General features: G+C 41.3%; 1 protein-coding gene across 10 annotated transcripts in view; it reads right to left on the bottom strand.

The window, feature by feature from the left end:
• agfg1a (ArfGAP with FG repeats 1a) overlaps positions 1-19,538 on the bottom strand; it is a 94,812-nt gene that overhangs the window by 17,555 nt on the left and 57,719 nt on the right. For 6 of the 10 annotated variants that reach the window (XR_015759089.1, XM_043702843.2, XM_043702845.2 and 3 more), the window contains 3 exons: positions 16,858-17,020; positions 6,202-6,278; positions 1,079-1,159 (listed from right to left, as the gene is read on the bottom strand). Coding sequence is in view for 8 of the 10 variants with exons in the window: in XM_043702843.2 (XP_043558778.1) it covers positions 1,079-1,159; positions 6,202-6,278; positions 16,858-17,020 (321 nt within the window). In the remaining 2 variants the exon portion in view is untranslated. The remainder of the gene's footprint in view (positions 1-1,078; positions 1,160-6,201; positions 6,279-16,857; positions 17,021-19,538) is intronic. The other 4 variants (XR_015759090.1, XM_043702844.2, XM_043702847.2 and 1 more) reach the window with 3 other exon arrangements.

Below are 19,538 nucleotides of genomic sequence, written 5' to 3'. Positions count from 1 at the left end.
CTGCAGGAAGGCAGCAAGGAGTGTAATAGGCACAAGTTAAGAAGGCTGGCCAAGGGTGACGGGCCGACACCATGGAAGGCAGGCAGGCAGGCAGGCTGGTTTGCTAGAATATTTAGCTAGGAGAAAGTGAGGACTGCAAATGCTGGATATCAGTGTCGAAAAGTGTGCCACTGAAAAGCACAGCAGTTCAGACAGCATCTGAGGAGCAGGAGAGTTGACATTTCGGGTGTAAGCCCATCAGGAATATTTAGCTACCTGTGTCTGCTCAGAGCTTGGTGATGCACTAAATCAAGGAATTCCTGTCCAGGAGCTGTGAAAATTAACGCCTGGACCTTTGACCCTGGAAGTAATGCTTACTTTTTGCTTAGTCCTTAAAACTCCTCAGTGGAACATTGCCCTTCAAGTTCACGGATGTTTGAGCTCACATCCCCAGATTCCAGAGCTCATAACAATATGTTAAAAGAAAATGCTGTTTAAGTACAGAGTCTTTTGGTTATTCACAGTAGTTTCATTTGAAAATGTACTTTAGCTTTTGAAAATTGGGTCAAGACCAGACAAGAAACAGGATAAAAATATGATCAGTTCCCCATCCAGTAGTCCCTTATTACCCTCTGTAAGATTGGGTTATATTCCAAGCTACAGGTTCTCTGAAAGAAATTGCTGCTGTCTAGATGTGGATGTGCAACAACAAGAATAGATTAAAGCACTAGCATCCATCAGTGACAACCTACTCAATGTGATGCCCATTGTAACCATTTCTACAATGCTACTAATACATCAATTAAATCAATAATGGGGTCTTTATTTAGACAAATCTTTATGAGCAAAATTCTATCTTGAGCTACCTTCACTGAATAGGATAGCAATAGTCTTACCAACTCCAATTATCAATGGCCAGTTTGTTTCCACAAGGAAGTTCTGACTTGGAAACCATAAATTGCTGACAATTTTATTTTCATTGTACTTCTAGCTCAACTTTAATGAATCCAACCTGTATTGAGTTTACAGAAACAGACATACCACATACTGAATGCAAACATGCTTCAATCACATCTTTATTAATGTTTAGTATCCATACCTGCAGTTCTCCCATTAGTCTGGAATGGGTTTGTAGCAGGTGCTGGCAAAACAGGAGCTGCTACAAATGGATTAGTTGCTGCTGAAAAGACACAATCAGGAAAGACTGATTAAAGTATAGAATCTACATGTGATTTGAATTATCAGCTGAGGAATGTCCAAAGACAGTAGCTTATTTTGCAACTGATGATTCATAAGAGCATTTTGTTTGAAATGAACAGCTTCATTTGCTGTGATCACAGCAGATAAACCTCTGTGTTGCTGTGATGCAGTAAAATACAGGTTTAACAGCACTTTAAAATGAATTTATCAAAAACCCAAGTAAATCCATTTTCATTTTAGCAACCACAGTAACATCATGCTTACCTTCAACTGTTGGGTGTAATCTGCTAGTAAATTCATGATGTCCATCAATAGGACTAAAATTTTCTCACAAGAACATTCATTCATTTTGGATGGATTCAATCATAACCACATTTTATGTACACTATGTCTCAGATTAAGCTTCATATTTTGGCTATGATACACTGTATCTGCATTGCCTAGTGCACAAGCTTAAACTAACTCCTCCCTATATTTTCTGCAGATTCTAAATATTATGCTCTCATTCTACTGTGCTGTCTACTCTAGTTCTCTCTCTCTCTCGACTCTCTATTTTGGCAGATCTTTTTACTTGCACAGCTTCTCCATTAATCTGTCAACACACAGCGCCCTTGTCTGCCTGACTCCCCCACGTTTTGTGAAATTGATCTGGTCTTTACTGTGGCACTATCGTCAGATGAAACATTCTGCTTTCCTAAACTTGCAGAAGCTATCAGCCTCTCCTGGTAACACCCTGTCCCTCTGGGTGGCTAAAAAAAAAGAATTCAAAAAATATATTCCTTTTTACCATTCAGAACTGAATTACATTTTGAAAAAGATGATGTACTGTCCCAAACCTTCTCTTTAATAAGTAACGATGAAAATGTAACTCTTTTTCTCTACATTTGTGTGGAAAGGACAGCAAGTCTAACTTCTGTAGGCCAATTCTTCTAAGGCAACTAAAGACTGGTTGATTTACCAAATCAAGGAATTGACTCTTGCTGAGACTGAACCATGGACCTTTCTGATTTTTACCCTCAGTAATACACATCACAATCTGCTACAGAGGGACTATGTTTATTCCTGAAGCACATGTCAAGCATAATTTTATTGTCTACACTAACTACTTTAGTTAGTTGTTTACAAAGATTACAAAGGGAGCTTGATCAATTGGGTCAATGCATAAGGAGTGACAGATGGAATTCAATTTGGATAATCCTGAGGAATTACATTTTGGTAAAACAAACAAGTAATGACTTATACCATTAATGGTAGGGTCCTGGGTAATGTTGTCAAAAAGGGACCTAGGGGTTCAGGTACATAGTTCTTTGGAAGTGTCATCACAGGTAGACAGGGTGGTGAAGGCAGTGTTTAGTATGCTTGCCTTTATTGCTCAGACTACTGAGCACAGAAGTTGGGACGTCATGTTGAGGTTGTACAGGATGTTGGTGGGGCCACTTTTGGAGTGATGTGAACAGTTCTGGTCACCCTGCTATAGGAAGGATATTATTAAATTGGAGAGGGTTCAATAAAGATTTTTAAAATTCTTGCTGGGAATGGAGGGTTTGAATTTGAGAATGGGCTGGAACTATTTTCACTGGCGTGTAGGAGGTTGAGGGGTGATCTTATAGAAATTTATGAAGTCATAAGGGGCATTGATAAGGTGAATAGCAAAGTCTTTTCTCTAGGCTGGGGGATTTCATAATTTTAAGGTGAGAGGAGAAAGATTTAAAAGGGACCAGAGGGGTAGCTTTTTCACATAGAGGGTGGTTCTTGTATGGAGTGAACTGCCAGAGGAAGTGATAGATGCAGGTACAGTTACACTTAAAAGACATTTGTACAGATACATGAATAAGAAAGGTTGAGGAAAATGGGCGAAACACAAGCAAATGGGACTAGTTTAGTTTGGGAAACTTTGTCGGCATGGACGAGTTGGACTGAAGGGTCTGTTTCCGTGCTGCATGGCTCTATGATAAAAAATTAAAACCAATTTTACACCATCTAAAATTCATTTCTTTTATTTAACAACCAAAACAGTGAAAATAAATCCTATAAGTCTTAGTTCCCAAATTGGGGTATGATTGCAAGGCAAAGGTTAGGATTGCGAGTCAACTGAGATTCCTGAACCTTGTCAGAGCGCCAGTGACTCCAGAGAAAATCGGAGGGCTCTAACCTAATCCTGTGGCAGTCAGGCAACTGTCAGCTTGATGTTGAGGGATCTTGTTCCTTTACAGGATGACATCCTGCCTCCATGAGCTGGCGACCAGAGGCGGTAGGCTTGGGCAGTGTTTCAGACCTGGAAATGCCATCACTGCAGGGGCCGTACCCAGCCCAAAGCAGTATGGTGGATGCCACAGTGGAACCAGCAAGTCAGGCACTGGCAAAGGCTTTGGGAGCAGGCAGCACTGGTTGATGGGGTGACCTTTTGCGGCTCACAGAATACCACAGAGAAGCTCCAGACTTTAATAGTGATGTCCCCATTGAGTGACCACTACCTAAAATAAAATGCTCGTCGGTGATGAGACTAGACTTTTAAGAAGCACTTAATTGGTTACCCAAGGTCAAAACTGCCCTCTAGGAGGTTGTCTTCCATCATCCCTGCCACTGAGAAAATCCCAGGGCATAGGAAAGCAATGAGTACTCTAGCCCCCAGGCTTACTTTCCAATTATTGGGCCCTATCTGCCTCCCAACCCACTGCCAGGTTTCCTATTAAATTCAGCTCATTTAGTGTTCTCACACTCTCAAGGCAGCCCGAAGTTCTCTATGGATACCAAAATACCTTTGAGTGTAGTCACTGTTGCTCTGCAGGCAAATACAGCAGTTGAAGAGTGCAGTGCTGGACAGCAGGTCAGGCCGCATCCAAGGAGCAGGAAAATCGACGTTTCAGGCACAAGCCTTTCATCAGGAATTAGGCTTGTGGTCCAAGGAGGCTGAGAGATAAATGGGAGAGGGTGGTGGGGGATAAAATTAGGGGTGAAGATAATAGGTCAGATTGGAGGCCGGAGCAAATAGGTGGGAAGGAAGACGGACAGGTAGGACAAATCGAGGGTGGTGCTGAGTTGGAAAGCTGGATCTGAGATAAGGTTTGGAGCAGGGTACGATGGGGATGGGGATGGGGAGAGGTAGTGGAGGGAAAATGAGGAGACTGGTGAAATCCACATTGATTCCATGTGGTTGGAGGGTCCCAAGGTGGAAGATGAGGCATTCTTCCTCCAGGCATCAGGTGGTAAGGGTTTGGTGGAGGAGGCGGCCCAGGACCTGCATGTCCTTGGTGGAGTGGGATGGGGAGTTAAAGTGTTTGACCATGGGGTGGTGGGGTTGTTTTGTGCGTGTTCTTCTCTGAAGTGTTCCGCAAGTAGGCGTCCTGTCTCCCCAATGTAGAGGAGACCACATCGGGAGCAACGGATACAGTATGAAGAGTGTAGTGCTGGAAATACAGCAGTCCACTGCAGGGCCCTTCAAACAGTAATGAGCTGATAATCGGTTTTAGGTGATGCTATTCAAGAGATAATTGGTGATCAAGAGGTTGAGAGAAATCCTTTGCTTTAACTTAGTGGCTTCGAATCTTTTACATCCGCCTAAAAGGACAAACATGATTTGCTGTCTTATTCAGAAGGTAATGCTTTCAACAGCATGCTCTCCTGTAATGCTATATTTCAGAATCAGTTTAGATTAACTGATGAGGCTTGGACTCCCAAATGTCTGAATCAAATTAAATGTCCGAGAGTGAGGTGCTGGAAAAGCACAGGTCAGGCAGGATCCGAGGAGCAGGAGAATCGACGTTTCGGGCATAAGCCCTTCATCAGCAAGAGTTTATCCCCTTTCCTGATGAAGGGCTTATGCCCGAAACATCGACTCCCCTGCTCCTCAGATTCTGCCTGACCCGCTGTGCTTTTCCAGGACCACACTCTTGACTCTGATCTCTATCATCTGCAGTCTTCACTTTCTCCCTCAGATTACTGTTCCACAATTTGTTGCCAACCATCCAGTATTTATTAAGAGTGAATATCTTCATTTTTATCATTCAGATAATATTTCCCACTTAAATATGGTATCCATGATCTTTTCATCGAATAGTTACAGCACAGGAGGTCATTTAGCCCATTGAACTTTTGCCAATTCTCTGCAACATCAATTGAATTAGCCCTATCCCTAAAACCCTGCATTTCTTTTCCTTTTGATCACCATGTTTGAACTTGTTGCCACAATCCTTTCAGGCAGCACATTCGGGATCTTTTCACCTTTATCAACTCAGTTTCTCAACATATAACAGAGATCCCTTACCAATGGAACCACAGCCATCAATCCTTACAGTATATTCTAAAGTTTCACATTCTTCCAACAATGAAATACCCAGAATTGAACATGACACTCTAGTTGAGGCCAAACTCTTGTATCACAAACTAAGCTATTTGCATTTTTACCATTTCAAAATGCAAACATGCTTTATTTTCCCATTTTGTGAAATATGCATACACATTAAACTTAGGTAATGGAAGACTGATTGCAAATTGATAGGTTGAGAGTTACATTGTTGTGACCTGGAGAAAGCCAAATGCAGTACTGTCCCAGTTCATGTTGTGCCTTATAGCCAAGCCATATTATTACATGGAAATCTATTATACACAAAGTAAAGTAGTGGAAATAACATGGCAAAACGAAATGCTCCATAACCTGTCTTTTGAGTTTCATTTTTATTTGTTATTATTCACAGCATGAAACCACTTTCCAATCTCTACGAGTTACAGCAAGGGGAAATTAAAGGAGTGAATGAAGGAGGGAAATTGGGGGAAAACTTATACACTAGCTTCTCTTCTTTCTTCTGGGTTGGGTTGGGATCCCATCAATAGTTCTCAGATATCAAGAATTCATCACATGGAAACAATTGGAAACAAGTTCAGTGCTCAATGACAAGTGTCAGAGCTACTTCTCAGTATGATATTTTTCAATTTCAAATTCAGAAGCAGAAAAAGTTAGTGTTTAGTTGCAAAACTGAAACTTTTAATGTTTAACAAATAAATTTTGCAAAATAAATGGCTTACCACCAAATGCTGCAGGTATAGCACTGGCTCCAGGATGAGTCTGTACTGCTGTAGCACTTTGTACTGTCCCAAACACACTGCAGGAGAAAGCAGTCTTTATAACAGTCTCCAGAAATAAGGAAGAGTAAGGACAGAACCAAATTCCACCAAAATTGCCATTTTCCACAAAAGCCTTTTCCTATTTTCTTTCAATCATGTGATGAGGATTAGCAATATCCAGATATGAAATTACTCAACAATTGGGTAGTTGGGGAACACTGAGCAATTTACATGCAATTCCATGGTTACAGCTGATCAAATGGTAGCCCTATAAACTCTGAAGAATCATTAGTCACCTTCAGGCACAGCAAGCAATTTTGAAAGAAATTTAGACTCCATATACCACAGGTAAAGAGAGATACGTAACTGGGAAAAATCAGATATACCTGTTCCTTTAAGAGGTTTCAGGTCAGATCTGTGAGATCTTCACTTACTGTGTCTATAAAGACTGCCCCCTTCCTGTGTCATCTCCAGTTCATTTCGACCAGAGGCTGTACATTCGGTTTTGTGAAGAGCTGTGATGACTCAGTCCCTTATGATCTTTAGGAAGGAGAGAAAAACCCTGCCTGTAACACTGGAATAAATAGAACTATTAAACATGCAATATTTTAGTGTGCTCAATAGACAGTTATAGGATTTGATTTAAATAACTTAAAATATGAACACGTCAGAGCACAGGCAAGCTCTGTTTATACACATCAGTGTGCTTGAAAGCAAGGGGTCCTCATTGAAAAATAAACCAAGAAAATTACAGGCCATTGGGAAAACACCAATAAAAAATTGGTTCAAATAACAGGATCTGATAATTGTGTGAATTCTGACTTTCATTCAAAAAGAATCGGAGGACAAGTAAAGCATTCTTTTGCTGAGAGTTTTAGAGGAACACTAGTGGGAAGAGGTCTGTATGCGGTACAGTAGGTAGGGCTAAACGGTCTGCTTCTGCACCGTGTTTCATTTATTTATTTCACATTGTCCCCTACAGTGGCATCAGCTGTGGAATACATAAATGTTTAAACACGGCTCTATCATAGACTGGAGTCTCTTGGTAGTTGAGACAAGTATTATGTATACTAAAGATGCCTATGAGCAGATTTTAATTGATCTGAATGCATTCACCATTGGCTGGCTGTTAAAAATAGAAAATTAATTTGGTTTGCCTATCTGATCCTAATTGAGCAGATGTGACAAACCATCAGAACCTAGGAAATTGTTTGAATTAAATTCTTGTTGTTATCACTTTTTTACATCTATTTTTAAATGATCCACATGAGGTTATTTCAATTCTGGCAAAATGCTTCTTTAAGCCAAAATCACATCTGGAAATAAATTACATTCAGCTCACATTTACAGATCTGTTTTTCGTGATGCTTAAATATGTAAGCGTGTGGAATTACTGAAATGAATCAGAACTCTGCCCTTTTTTGTGATGTGAAACCAAAATAAAAAAAATTAAAATATTACATGTCCATATCTAAGGCAAGCTGTCAATAATATCTGGCTGGATAACAGATGTCCAGATCGAAGCAGAATCCAAGGTCACAAAAAAGTGATGGTAGTTTTATTTCTCACTACAGGACACCAGCAAACAGCATATGAAATTAGTGGACATGGATTTTGACAACAGGGAGACACTGACAACTGTGATCTCTGGAGGCTGACTGTTTGAAAGTACACTGGAAGAGGCAAAGAGCTCAGTTGGCTAGGAACAGCGTCCAAGGGGAAACAGAACAGTGTATCATGATCACACTTCCCCACTTCACACTCCATCTACTATTTTGTTTCTCATTTATTCATCCATCTATTTGCACCGTCTTTGTGCCTAACTCCCTTACAACCTATTACATCCATCCATTTTTCCTACCACCCAACCAATTGTCAAAACATGCCAAAAACCTATCACCAATTCTGCGCACTTTAATTTTTTCTGATGATCTGTTCTTTCAGCAACTTCTTCCCTTACAGCAAAGGCAAAAGACCTTGAGTTTCGGGCTCCCTTAATTGAGGGGTGGACTTCACAGACTGGTGACAAGATTAGAGTGGTGCTGGAAAAGCACAGCAGGTCAGGCAGCAATCGAGGAGCAGGAAAATCGACGTTTCAGGCAGGAGCCATTCCTGATGAAGGGTTCCTGTCCGAAACATCAATCTTCCTGCTCCTCGGATGCTGCCTGACCTGCTGTGCTTTTCCAGCACCACTCTAACCTTGATTTTAATCTACAGCCTCTGCAGGTCCTCCCTTTCAACCACAGATTGGTGAACCTAGTTATGTCTCCTTTATTGGACTACCTCCAGTACAAGGTTTCTCAATAATTTATTTGCTTGATTGGATGGTTGGGTTACTGAAGGTTGCACCCATTGTGCAAACGGACAGAATCTCCGACATTGCGATGCTGAACCCTGTTAACTGTTGTCCTAGCATTTGGACTACAAATACAGCCTCAAACATCTTTCAAACAGAGTTGCACTTCCAGTTTGTTCAATTCAAAATACAAACAAACATGTAGGAATGATATACTTATATTAATAAGGTTCAGCATTCCAATTATCTAAAGTAGTTCTGATTAGCAGCTAGCTGCTCTACAAATTATAGAGTCATACGGCATGGAAATATACTTTTTGGTACATGTTTGTTTGTATTTTGAATTGAACAAACTGGAAGTGCAACTCTGTTTGATAAAGATATTTGATGCTGTATTTGTAGTCCAAATGCTAGGACAACAGTTAACAGGGTTCAGCATCGCAATGTCGGAGATTCTGTCCGTTCGCACAATGGGTGCAACCTTCAGTAACCCAACCATCCAATCAAGCAAATAAATTACTGAGAAACCTTATACTGGAGGTAGCCCGATCTGACCAGGTATCCCAATCTGATCTAGTCCTATTTGCCAGCATTTGGCCCATATCCAGATAGCTTTTAAATGTTGTAATTGTACCAGCCTCCACCACAACAGATAGCTTGTTCCATACACACACACCAGCCTCTGCATAAAAAAGTTACGCCTTAGGTCCTTTCTAAATCTTTCCCCTATGCCCTCTTGTTTTGGACTCCTGCACCTGAAGAAAAACACCTTGGCTATTCACTCTTTCTATGCCCCTCATGATTTTATAAACCTCTATAAGGTCACCCTTCAGCCTCCAATGTTCCAGGGGAAATAGCCCCAGCCTATTTTGCCTCTCCCTATAGCGGAAACCCTCCAACCCCGGTAGCAGCCTTCTTAATCTTTTCTGAACCTTTTCAAGTTTCACAATATCTTTCCTATAGTAGGGAGACCAGAACTGAGTGCAGTATCCTAAACGTGACTTCATCAATGTCATATAGAGCAGCGACATTACATTATAACTCCTACACTCAATGAAAATAAGCATGCCAAATGCCTTCTTCACTACCCTGTTTACCTACAACTTCACTTTCAAAGAATTATGCACCTGCACTCCTAGTCCCTTTGTTCAGCAACACTCCCCAGGACCTTATCATTAACTGTATAAGTCTTGTCTTGATTTACCTTACAAAAATGCAACACTTCACATTTATCTAAGTTAGACTCCATCTGCCACTCCTCAGCTCATTGGTCCAAATGTTCAAGGTCCAGATGTACTTTGTGCACTGTCCACAACACCTGAAATTTTCAAAGTTTGCTTGATCATCTCTAATGTAAGTGGCTTTGAAAGTATTCAGTGGCTTGTCCTCTTTATGTGCAGTTACAAAGGCCTCCCATTTAAATTAACAGTTTGAATTTGGATGCAGGTTTGCTCTCTGAGCTGAAAGATTCATTTCCAGACGTTTCGTTACCCTACTAGGTACCATCTTCAGTGGGCCTCTGGTGAAGCACTGTTGATAATTCCTGCTTTCTATTTTTTTTTGGGGCTCTTTGGATTGGTGATGATGTCATTTTCTGTGATGAAGTCACTTCCTGTTCTTTTTCTCAGGAGGTGGTAGATGGGGTCTAACTCGATGTGTTGTTAATAGAGTTCCGGTTGGAATGCCATGCTTCTAGGAATTCTTGTGCGTGTCTTTGTTTGGCTTGTCCTAGGATGGATGTCATGTCCCAGTCGAAATGGTGTCCTTCCTCAATCCGTATGTAAGGATACTAGTGAGAGAGGGTCATGTCTGTTTGTGGCTAGTTGGTGTTCATGTATCCTGGTGGCTAGCTTTCTGCCTGTTTGTCCAATGTAGTGTTTGTTACAGTCCTTGCATGGTATTTTGTAAATGACATTAGTTTTGTTTGTTGTCTGTATAGGATCATACATTAGCTGCTGTTTTAGTGTGCTGGTGGGTTTGTGGGCTACCATGATGACAAGGGGTCTGAGTAGTCTGGCAGTCATTTCCGAGATGTCTTTGATTTAGGGGAGAGTGGCTAGGGTTTCTGGACGTCTTTTGTCTGCTTGTTTGGTTTTGTTGCTGAGAAATTGGCGGACTGTGTTTATTGTGTACCCATTCTTTTTAAATACACGGTATAGGTGATTTTCCTCTGCTTTGCGTAGCTCCTCTGTGCTGCAGTGTGTGTTGGCTCGTTGAAATAATGTTCTGATGCAGCTTCGTTTGTGGGTGTTGGGATGATTGCTTCTGTAGTTCAATGTTTGGTCTGTATGTGTTGTTTTCCTGTAGACGTTGGTTTGAAGTTCCCCATTGGCTGTTCGCTTTACTGTAACATCTAGGAATGGCAGTTTGTTGTTGTTTTCCTCCTCTTTAATGAATTTCATGCCAGTAAGGGTATTATTGATGGTTTTGAAGGTTTCTTTTGTTTTGTTTAATGATGACAAAGATGTCATCCACATAGCGGACCAAAAGTTTGGGTTGGATGGTAGGCACAACAGTTTGTTCAAGTCTCTGCATCACTGCCTCTGTTAAGAACCCTGATATCGGAGATCCCATGGGTGGTCCGTTGGTTTGGCTCTAGGTCTTGTTGTTGAAGGTGAAGTGTGTGGTAAGGCACAGGTCCACTAGCTTGATGATACTGTCCTTGTCGATGAAGCTAGTGGTGTTTGGTGTATGTGTTTTTGGGTCTTCTAATAGTGTAGTCAGTGTTTCCTTGGCCAGGTCAAAGGAGACCATTATTTCATCCTCTTCTATCTTAGTGTCTTTGATGGTCTTCAGGAATTCTTGGCTGGAGTGAATGGAGTGGCATGACCCTTCTACTAATTGTTTTAGTCTTTGGTGTAGCTCTTTGGCCAGTCTGTAAGTTGGTGTTCCAGGTAGCGAGACTATGGGTCTGGGGGGGGCTCCTGGTTTGTGAATTTTGGGTAATCCGTAGAAGCGTGGCGTGTTGGATCAGTCTGGTTTCATTTTTTGGAAATTGGTCTTATTTATCTGTCCAGATTTCTTAAGTGTTTTGAGCAGGGCTTTGATTTGGTTCTCTAGTTGTGGGGTGAGGTCTATCGCCACTTGTTGGTAAGTGCTCGTATCTGTAAGTCGTGCGTTTGATTTTTAAATGTAGTCTCTTCGATTTAGAATTACTATCAAATGTCCTTTGTCTGCAGGTAGGATAACAATTTTTTTTTAGTCTTTCCAGTGCTTTCCTTTCTTGTGTATTGAACACATCCATCTTAGGACAAGCCAACTCAAAGAAACCCAAACATATAAATACAAAGCAGGAATTTTCAGCAGTGCTTCGCCCAGAGGCCCACTGAAGATGTTACCTAGTATGGTGATGAAACATCTGAAAATGAACCTTCCAGCTCAGCGAGCAAACCTACATCCGGAACCTCAACCTGAGCTATAAATCTTCTCAAAACTCTCTTAGTTTGAATCTTTGAAGCTTGCAATTGTTAAATTTCCCATTGGAATGACTTTCTGATCCAGATGTTGAACTTTAAAACTGCAAACAGTGTACAACGAAGGGAACATATGTAGAATCATGCAAACAAGCTAGTGAAGACGGTTGTTGTCATAAGAACCATTTAAGAGGCTTTGTGCTGCTCACTTCACTCACATAGAGAAGTCCATCCCATGACATAACTGATCATAATAGTGGGAGATGATGCAGCAAAAGGGACAGGAGGTTGGAGGTTTTACTGATGCAGCAAGTGAAGATCATGGAGTTCTGGACTGAATTCTCTTGAAGAGGCAGGCAGGCAGCCACCTGATTTTTTTTGGTTGTGTTTCTTTCCTTACCTGAATGATTTGTGGAGTCTTCCCAAATGGAAACAACATTTCACATCGAGTAAATCTATCACTGCACACAGCACATACAAAATCTACACACTTCTTTGAAAAAAGTTATTTTGTGGATTAATGTTCTATAAATATTTGACCAAATTAACTGAAATTTTGTACTCGAGAGTATCGAATACAGTTCTGTTTCCAGATCAGAAAGTTACTAACTGATTAGTGGTTACTAACTTCTAAACAGAAACAGCACTGACCCAGTTTTTGTCTAGTTTTAACATTGTTATCTTAATGGTTTCAAAGGGCAAATGATTGTGGAACACCAAAAGGAGGAAATTTTCACAGCAACATTTTGGGAAACATAAGAAAATTATGAAAACTAAGATTTTCTTTATTCGATGAGAGAGTCTCCTTTAGCTTATGCTGCTTCATCGAACATTTAAAATATCCTCAAATGAATATTATGGCACTTTAACCAGTTTGCCATTTGCTAACGTAACAAACAATTAAAGTTTATTGCTTGGATATCGATAATTGTGATCTCTCAGGCTTATCTGGTTGCATGGACACAAAATGTCAATGAGAAATATGAAGCACCAACCGGACCTCTATCAACAAACACTTGGACCACATTTATCACCCCCTGAGAAAAAGACCAGGAAATGATATCACCATAGAAAATGATGTCACCACTGGAAATGACATCACCAACCCAAGAAAACTCAAACATACAAACAGAAAGTGGGCTACACCACCAGTGCTTCATTCGGAGGCTCACTAAAGATGTTGCCTAGTATGATGACAAAATGTCTGAAAATGAACCTTCCAGCTCAGCGAACAAATCTATATCCACGGAGCACTTTAGCTGATAATGAAATAAAAGGGAAAGAGACAGCCAGAAAACGAGCTGTTGGCATGCATTCTAAACACATCACATCATAGAATTTTCAGTTTCCTGGTGCTCCATTATGTTGCTTGACCATTTTCTCTGCTAAGCAACTGCATGTGTCATGAGCAATAAAACTAACAGTTGAAAGGGGAAACAGTGGGCTGGTGATGAGATATTCCTCATTTGTTCCACCCTCCTGTGAATGGGGAGAGGAAGAAAGAGAAAAGAATAGTCACAGTTGGTGGAATTTAAATTTAATTAATAAATTTGGAAGATAAAGTCAGTCTCAGCAAGGATGACCAAGACAACCATGATTGATTGTTTTAAAAACCCATCTGGTTCACCAATATACTTTAAGGAAGGAAGTCTGCCATCCTGACCGAGTTGAAAAATGTGGTGCTGGAAAAACACAGCAGGCCAGGCAGCATCCGAGGAGCAGGAGAATCGACATTTCGGGCATAAGCCCTTCTTCAGCCATCCTGACCTGGTTTGGCTTATGTACGACTGTGGACCCCTAGCCTTAACTGCTGTCTGAAATGCCGAGCAAGCCATTCATTTTCAAGGGCAACGAATACTACCCTTGGCAAGAGACCTTCCTGATGGAGGGCTTATGCCCAAAACAACGATTCTCCTGTTCTCGGGATGCTGCCTAACCTGCTGTGGTTTTCCAGCATCACACACTCAATGATCTCCAGCATCTGCAGTCCTTACTGCCTCCAAGAACTGACAGCCCATGAAGGGATAAAGATAATGAAATTTCCCACAACCTCCTTAATCTTTTCACCATTTTATCTAAACTTTGCAATTCTAGAAACAGATTCTTAGATTGCTTTATTCTGCCTGTTACCAATCCACTGGGGCTTCTACTGCTGGTCTAGTAGAGTCATAGAGAGGGCAAGACAGTCATACAGCACAAAAGAAGCCCTTCAACCCATCAAGACCAAGAGGGAGATCAGGAAGTCAAAGAGGTGATACGGAATAGCCTTTGCAGATAAGGTTAAGGATAATTCAAAGCGGTTCAACAAGTACATTAAGAATAAGAGAGCAACTTTACAGTAGAAGACAGACAGTAGTGGTGGAGAATTGTTTCTCGGACTGGAGGCCTGTGATTAGCCACGTTCCTCAGAGATCTGTACTGGGTCCACTATTGTCTATCATTTATATAAATGATTTAGATGAGAATATAGAAGGCATGGTTAGTAAACTGTGGATGACACTAAAATTGGTGGTATAGTGAACAGTGAAGAAAGTTATCTAAGTTAACTTTGATCAAGTGGGTCAATGGACTGAGGAGTGACAGATGGAGTTTAAATTGGATAAATGCGCGGTATTGCATTTTGGTAAAACAAACAAGCGTAGGACTTATACCATTAAAAGTAGGGACTTGTAGCAGAGAGAGACCCAGGGGCTCAGGTATATCATTCTTTGAAGTTTGTGTCACATGTAGATAGGGTGTTTAAGGAAGTTTTAGCATGCTTACATTCATTGCTCAGACCTTTGCGTATAGGAGTTGGGATGTCATGTTGGGGTTGTACAGGACACTGGTGAGACCTCTTCTGGAGTACTGTGTCCAGTTCTGGTTGCCCTGTTATAGGAAGGATATTATTAACCTCGAAAACGTTCAGGAAAGGTTTACCAGGATGTTGCCAGGAATGGAAGGTTTGAGTTGTATGGAAAAGCTAGATGGATTGGGACCGTTTCATGGAGTGTAGGAAGTTGAGGGGTGACCTTATGCAAGTTTACAAAATCACCAGGGGTTTGGATAAGGTGAATGGCAGGTGTGGGATGGATCATTTCAAGACTATGGGGCATATTTTTAAAACTTGCTCCTCTCACCTTAGAAAAGGCAACACCAGATTATAGTCCAACAGGTTTATTTGGAAGTACAGGTACATAATCCTTTATCCAAAATCCTTGGGGCCAGTTGTTTCTCGGATTTTGTAATTTTTCAGATTTCAGAATAAATGACATTTTCACAGTGAAATAAAAAAAACTTACTGAACAGCAGACCCATGTGTGAATAGTATGAGTGCTGAGACAAAATGGATGCCTGCCAGTGTTTAAAAGACTTTTGGATAAGTGCATTAATAAGAATTGTTTGGAGGGATATGGACCAAGTGCAGGCAGATGGGACTGGTGTAGTTTGGGATTATGGGCAGCACAGACCAGCTGGATTGAAGGGTCTGTTTTCGTGCTGTATGACTTTTTGACCCTAAGTCTGCATCAACCTATCTACACTCCTCCCATTTACTAGCACTTGGCCCTTGAATGTTACGACATTTCACATGCTCATCCACATACTTAAAGGTTGTGAGCTTTCCTTTCATCTATTATCTCTGGTAATGCAGGTTCCTGTTTTAAAAGTGATGTTCAATATCATTCACCTTTCCAGTATCTGAAAGCTACGAAACCCCTGTCTTCTGAAGCTGAACACTGTCCAGATGCAAAATCTAAGGCCAAGTAAAAAAAAAACTCTCATAATTCCATATGGAGTAAAATCTAATATTTAGATCTCCCATCTTTGGCATTGATCAACCTCTCAAGTTTATAGCTAGAGAAGATCTGGTAACTCAGTTGCAGACAAAGTCTCACAGAGCAACTTGAAGAATTTCCAGGTACGTGCACACCTTTATAGGAAGGAGAGAGTTGGGAGCTAAACTCAATATTCTTTCCAGTAATAAGAAGCACAATTTCTCCATCATTTCTAAATCAGGGGAAAGTGCACAATTTATCAGCGATAACCACACAACCTCTACAGTGTGGAAACAGGCCATTCAGCCCAACAAGTCTACACAGACTCTCGAAACAACATCCTACCCAAACCCATCCCCCTACCCTATCCTTGTAATCCTGTATTTCCCTTGCACACCTAACCTACACATCCCTGAACACTATGGGTAGTTTAGCATGGCCAATCCACCTAATTTGAACATCTTTGGACAGTGAGAGAAAACTGCAGCACCCGGAGCAAACCCACGCAGAAGGTGGAATAAGATCTGGGTCCCAGTGCTAACCACTGAGCGACTGTGCTGCCCAATGGGAAATGCAAAATATCAGTGCACTAATGCCAAGGAAATACAGTCTCATCCGATCAAAGAACAACAGTGTTGAACAGATTGTATCCATACATCCCCAGACAACCTAACCTCCCTCTGTTTTCTTTCCCTATTCAGGTGGCAGTATCAGCCTACTTTTTTTTTAAACAAAGGTGGAACTTCTTTCAAAGAACAAGGAGGATTCTACCTACATGTGTACACTACAGCACAACAGCATTTAAAATAAAAAGACAACATATTGCAAACTTTTGTACAAGTGTAACAAAATATGGAATGTGACAGTTTTGGCTCCCCTGAACTATTTTTAGTAATCATAACTAATAAATATATTAAATAGTGAAATATCATTTTAAAGTAATCTTCAAACCCACTTAAAAGGACAGAACAGTTTCGGACGGAAGAGTAAAATCTTATCCGGTGAATTTAGCTGAATTTTCTGACTTGCAGGATGATTCACAGGATCAGACTTTCATCTGGAGACTTCAGTCACATTTCCAAGACTATAACTGTACTGCACAAAGCATTTCTGTTTTGAGTTTAGAAAGTCTATGCTCTAAAGTGCACTTTACCTGCTTGTGCTAGATACATTACTAGTGGTTGACGGAGAGCTAAAGACATTATCTAACTCTGCTAGTGCTGCATACTTGTTTGCTGAGGAGTTTGACTGATTGGCAGACATCACAGATGATCCAACAGTTGTTGAGCTGAAACTAGTCAGTTGACTACTTCCACCTATAAGTTGGAGGAAAAGAAGAAATAATTCAGAAAGATTAAGCAGCCTGCAAGACAGTATTTTTGAAGCTCAAATGATGTGACTATCAAGGATTAGACTTTGTGAATATATTGATATCAAAATAATAATTAAGAAAGAAAATCAATAGTTAAAAGGTTTTTGGTTAATTATATTGTTGAGTTGTAATCACTAAATGGAGGGGGAAGAGTCGCCCCGCAGGGGAAAACAACAGCGACAGCTAGATCAGTGGCACCAGGATTGATTCTGTTGTACAGCAGGGAGGGTTAAAGTATAGATGAGCGCTAGTGATAGGGGACTGTATAGTCAGGGGCACAGATCAGCGTTTCTATGGTCACAAGTGATACCCAAGTATGGTGTATCGCCATTCTGTTGCCAAGGATGTCTTGAAGGGGGAGTGTGAGCAGTCAGAGATCATGGTCCATATTAATATCTATGACATAACCAGAAAAAGAGATGAAGCTCTGCAAAGGAGAGTTAGGTGGGATGTTGAAAAGCAGGACTTCTATGGTTGTAATCTCAAGAATAACCCCTATGGCACATGCTGGTGAGGTCAGAAATGGGAAAATACAGTTGAATGCATGGCTAAAGAGCTGGTATAGGAGGGAGGGGTTCAAATATTGGAACATTGGGATCTCTTCCTGGGCAGGTAGGATCTGTACAAGAGGGATGGGTTGCATTTAAACTAGAGGGACACCAATATTCTCGCAGGGAGGTTTGCTTCTGCCATTAGGGAGGGTTTAAACTAGCGCAGTAGTGGTGTGCGACCCAGAGCAGTAGGTCACCAAGTGGGGTGTTTGAAGAGAGGAGAAGGGCTAAATCAAGTAAGTCTAGTTGGAAGAACAGACAGGGCCAGTTTAATAAACATAGTGGGATTAGCGGTCTGAAGTGTTATCATTTTAATGCAGAGAGTATAACAGGTGAGGAAGATGAACTTAGTCACACCTACTATTCCAGGTGCTATGATGTTGTAGCCATTACAGAAACTCGGTTGAGAGAAAGGCAGGATGGCAGCTCAACATTCCAGGGTTAAGATGTTTCAGGCATGAAAGACAGGGGTGTAAAAGGGGATTCTTAAAACAATGTGTTGGTAGCTGACAAAGGGAGGGGCCCATAGGAAGTTTTTAAATGCCAGTTGACCAGTGTTCAAGACCAGCATGTTCCTGTGAGGAAGGAAGATAAGATTTGGAAGGAAGATGAGGATGGCAAGATTTGGGAATCTTGGATGACAAGAGATGTAAGCTTAGTTATAAAGAAAAAGGAAGCAACAAGGCCCTTGAGGAACATAAAGGAAGCAGAAAAGAACATAAACAAGACATTAGGAGGGCTAGAGGGGCCCATGGAATTCTTTTGGCAAGTAGGATTAAGGAGAATCCCAAGGTTTTTTGTACGTATATTAGGAGCAAGAAGGTATCTAGGAAAAAAGGTAGGTCCACTCGAGGACAAAGGAGAGAATATACGAATGGAGCAAGAGGAAATGGGCGAAGTCTTAATGAGTACTTAGCATTAGCACTCACCAAGGAGAAAGATATAGATAATGGTAAGTTTAGAGGAGGGGCACATTGATATTCTAAGGCATGTCAATATTAAGATGATGGTGCTGGGTGTCTTGAAAAGCATTATGATAGATAAGTCCCTAGGGCCTGATGGAATCTCTCCCAGGATATTGAGGGAGACAAGGGAGGAGAGTGTTTCTTATCTTCCGACTGGGAACCCTCCAACCGCAGGGGATGAACTTGGACTTCACCAGTTTCTTCATCCCCCCTCCCCCCACCTTGTCTCAGCCGGATCCTTCCAGCCCGGCACCGCCTTCCTGACCTGCAGTCTTCTTCTTGACCTCTCCGCCTCCACCCTACTCCGACCTATCACCCTCACCTTGACCTCTTTCCACCTATCACATTTCCAACTCCCCTCCTCCAAGTCCCTCCTCCCTACCTTTTATCTTCTCCTGCTGAACACTCTCTGCTCATTCCTGAAGAAGGGCCTGTGCCCGAAACGTCGAATCTCCTGTTCCCTGGATGCTGCCTGACCTGCTGTGCTGTTCCAGCAATAAAGTTTCAACTTTGATCTCCAGCATCTGCAGACCTCACTTTCTCCTCCTAGGAGAGTGTTGAGATCTTGACAGAGATCTTTGTGCCCTCTTTAGCCACAGGTGAGGTCCAAGACGACTGGAGAATAGCAATTCAAGGGCAACAGGGATGATCAAGGAAATGGAAGGGCAGTCAAGCGTACATCAATGGTAGGGAAATTATTGGACAAAATTCTTAGAGATAGGATTTACTTTCATTTGGAGAAGAATGAACTTATTAGGGATAGTCAGCATGACTTGGTGCGGGGGGAAGGATTTGTCTCACAAACTCAATTGAGGTTTTTGAAGAAATGAAGATGTTTGATAAGGATAAGTGAATGTTATCCGCATGGACTTTACTAAAGCATTTGACAAGGTCCCGCATGGTAGGCTGGTCCAGAAGATCTAAAAATGTGTTGCTGGAAAAGCGC

This window comes from Chiloscyllium plagiosum, unplaced genomic scaffold (genome assembly GCF_037043375.1).
Source record: "Chiloscyllium plagiosum isolate Xiang-an unplaced genomic scaffold, Cpla_swu_hap1 HiC_scaffold_13, whole genome shotgun sequence".
NCBI lineage: Eukaryota > Metazoa > Chordata > Chondrichthyes > Orectolobiformes > Hemiscylliidae > Chiloscyllium > Chiloscyllium plagiosum.
Note: the sequence above shows the minus strand (reverse complement) of the source record. Positions and strands in the feature narration are given on the sequence as shown.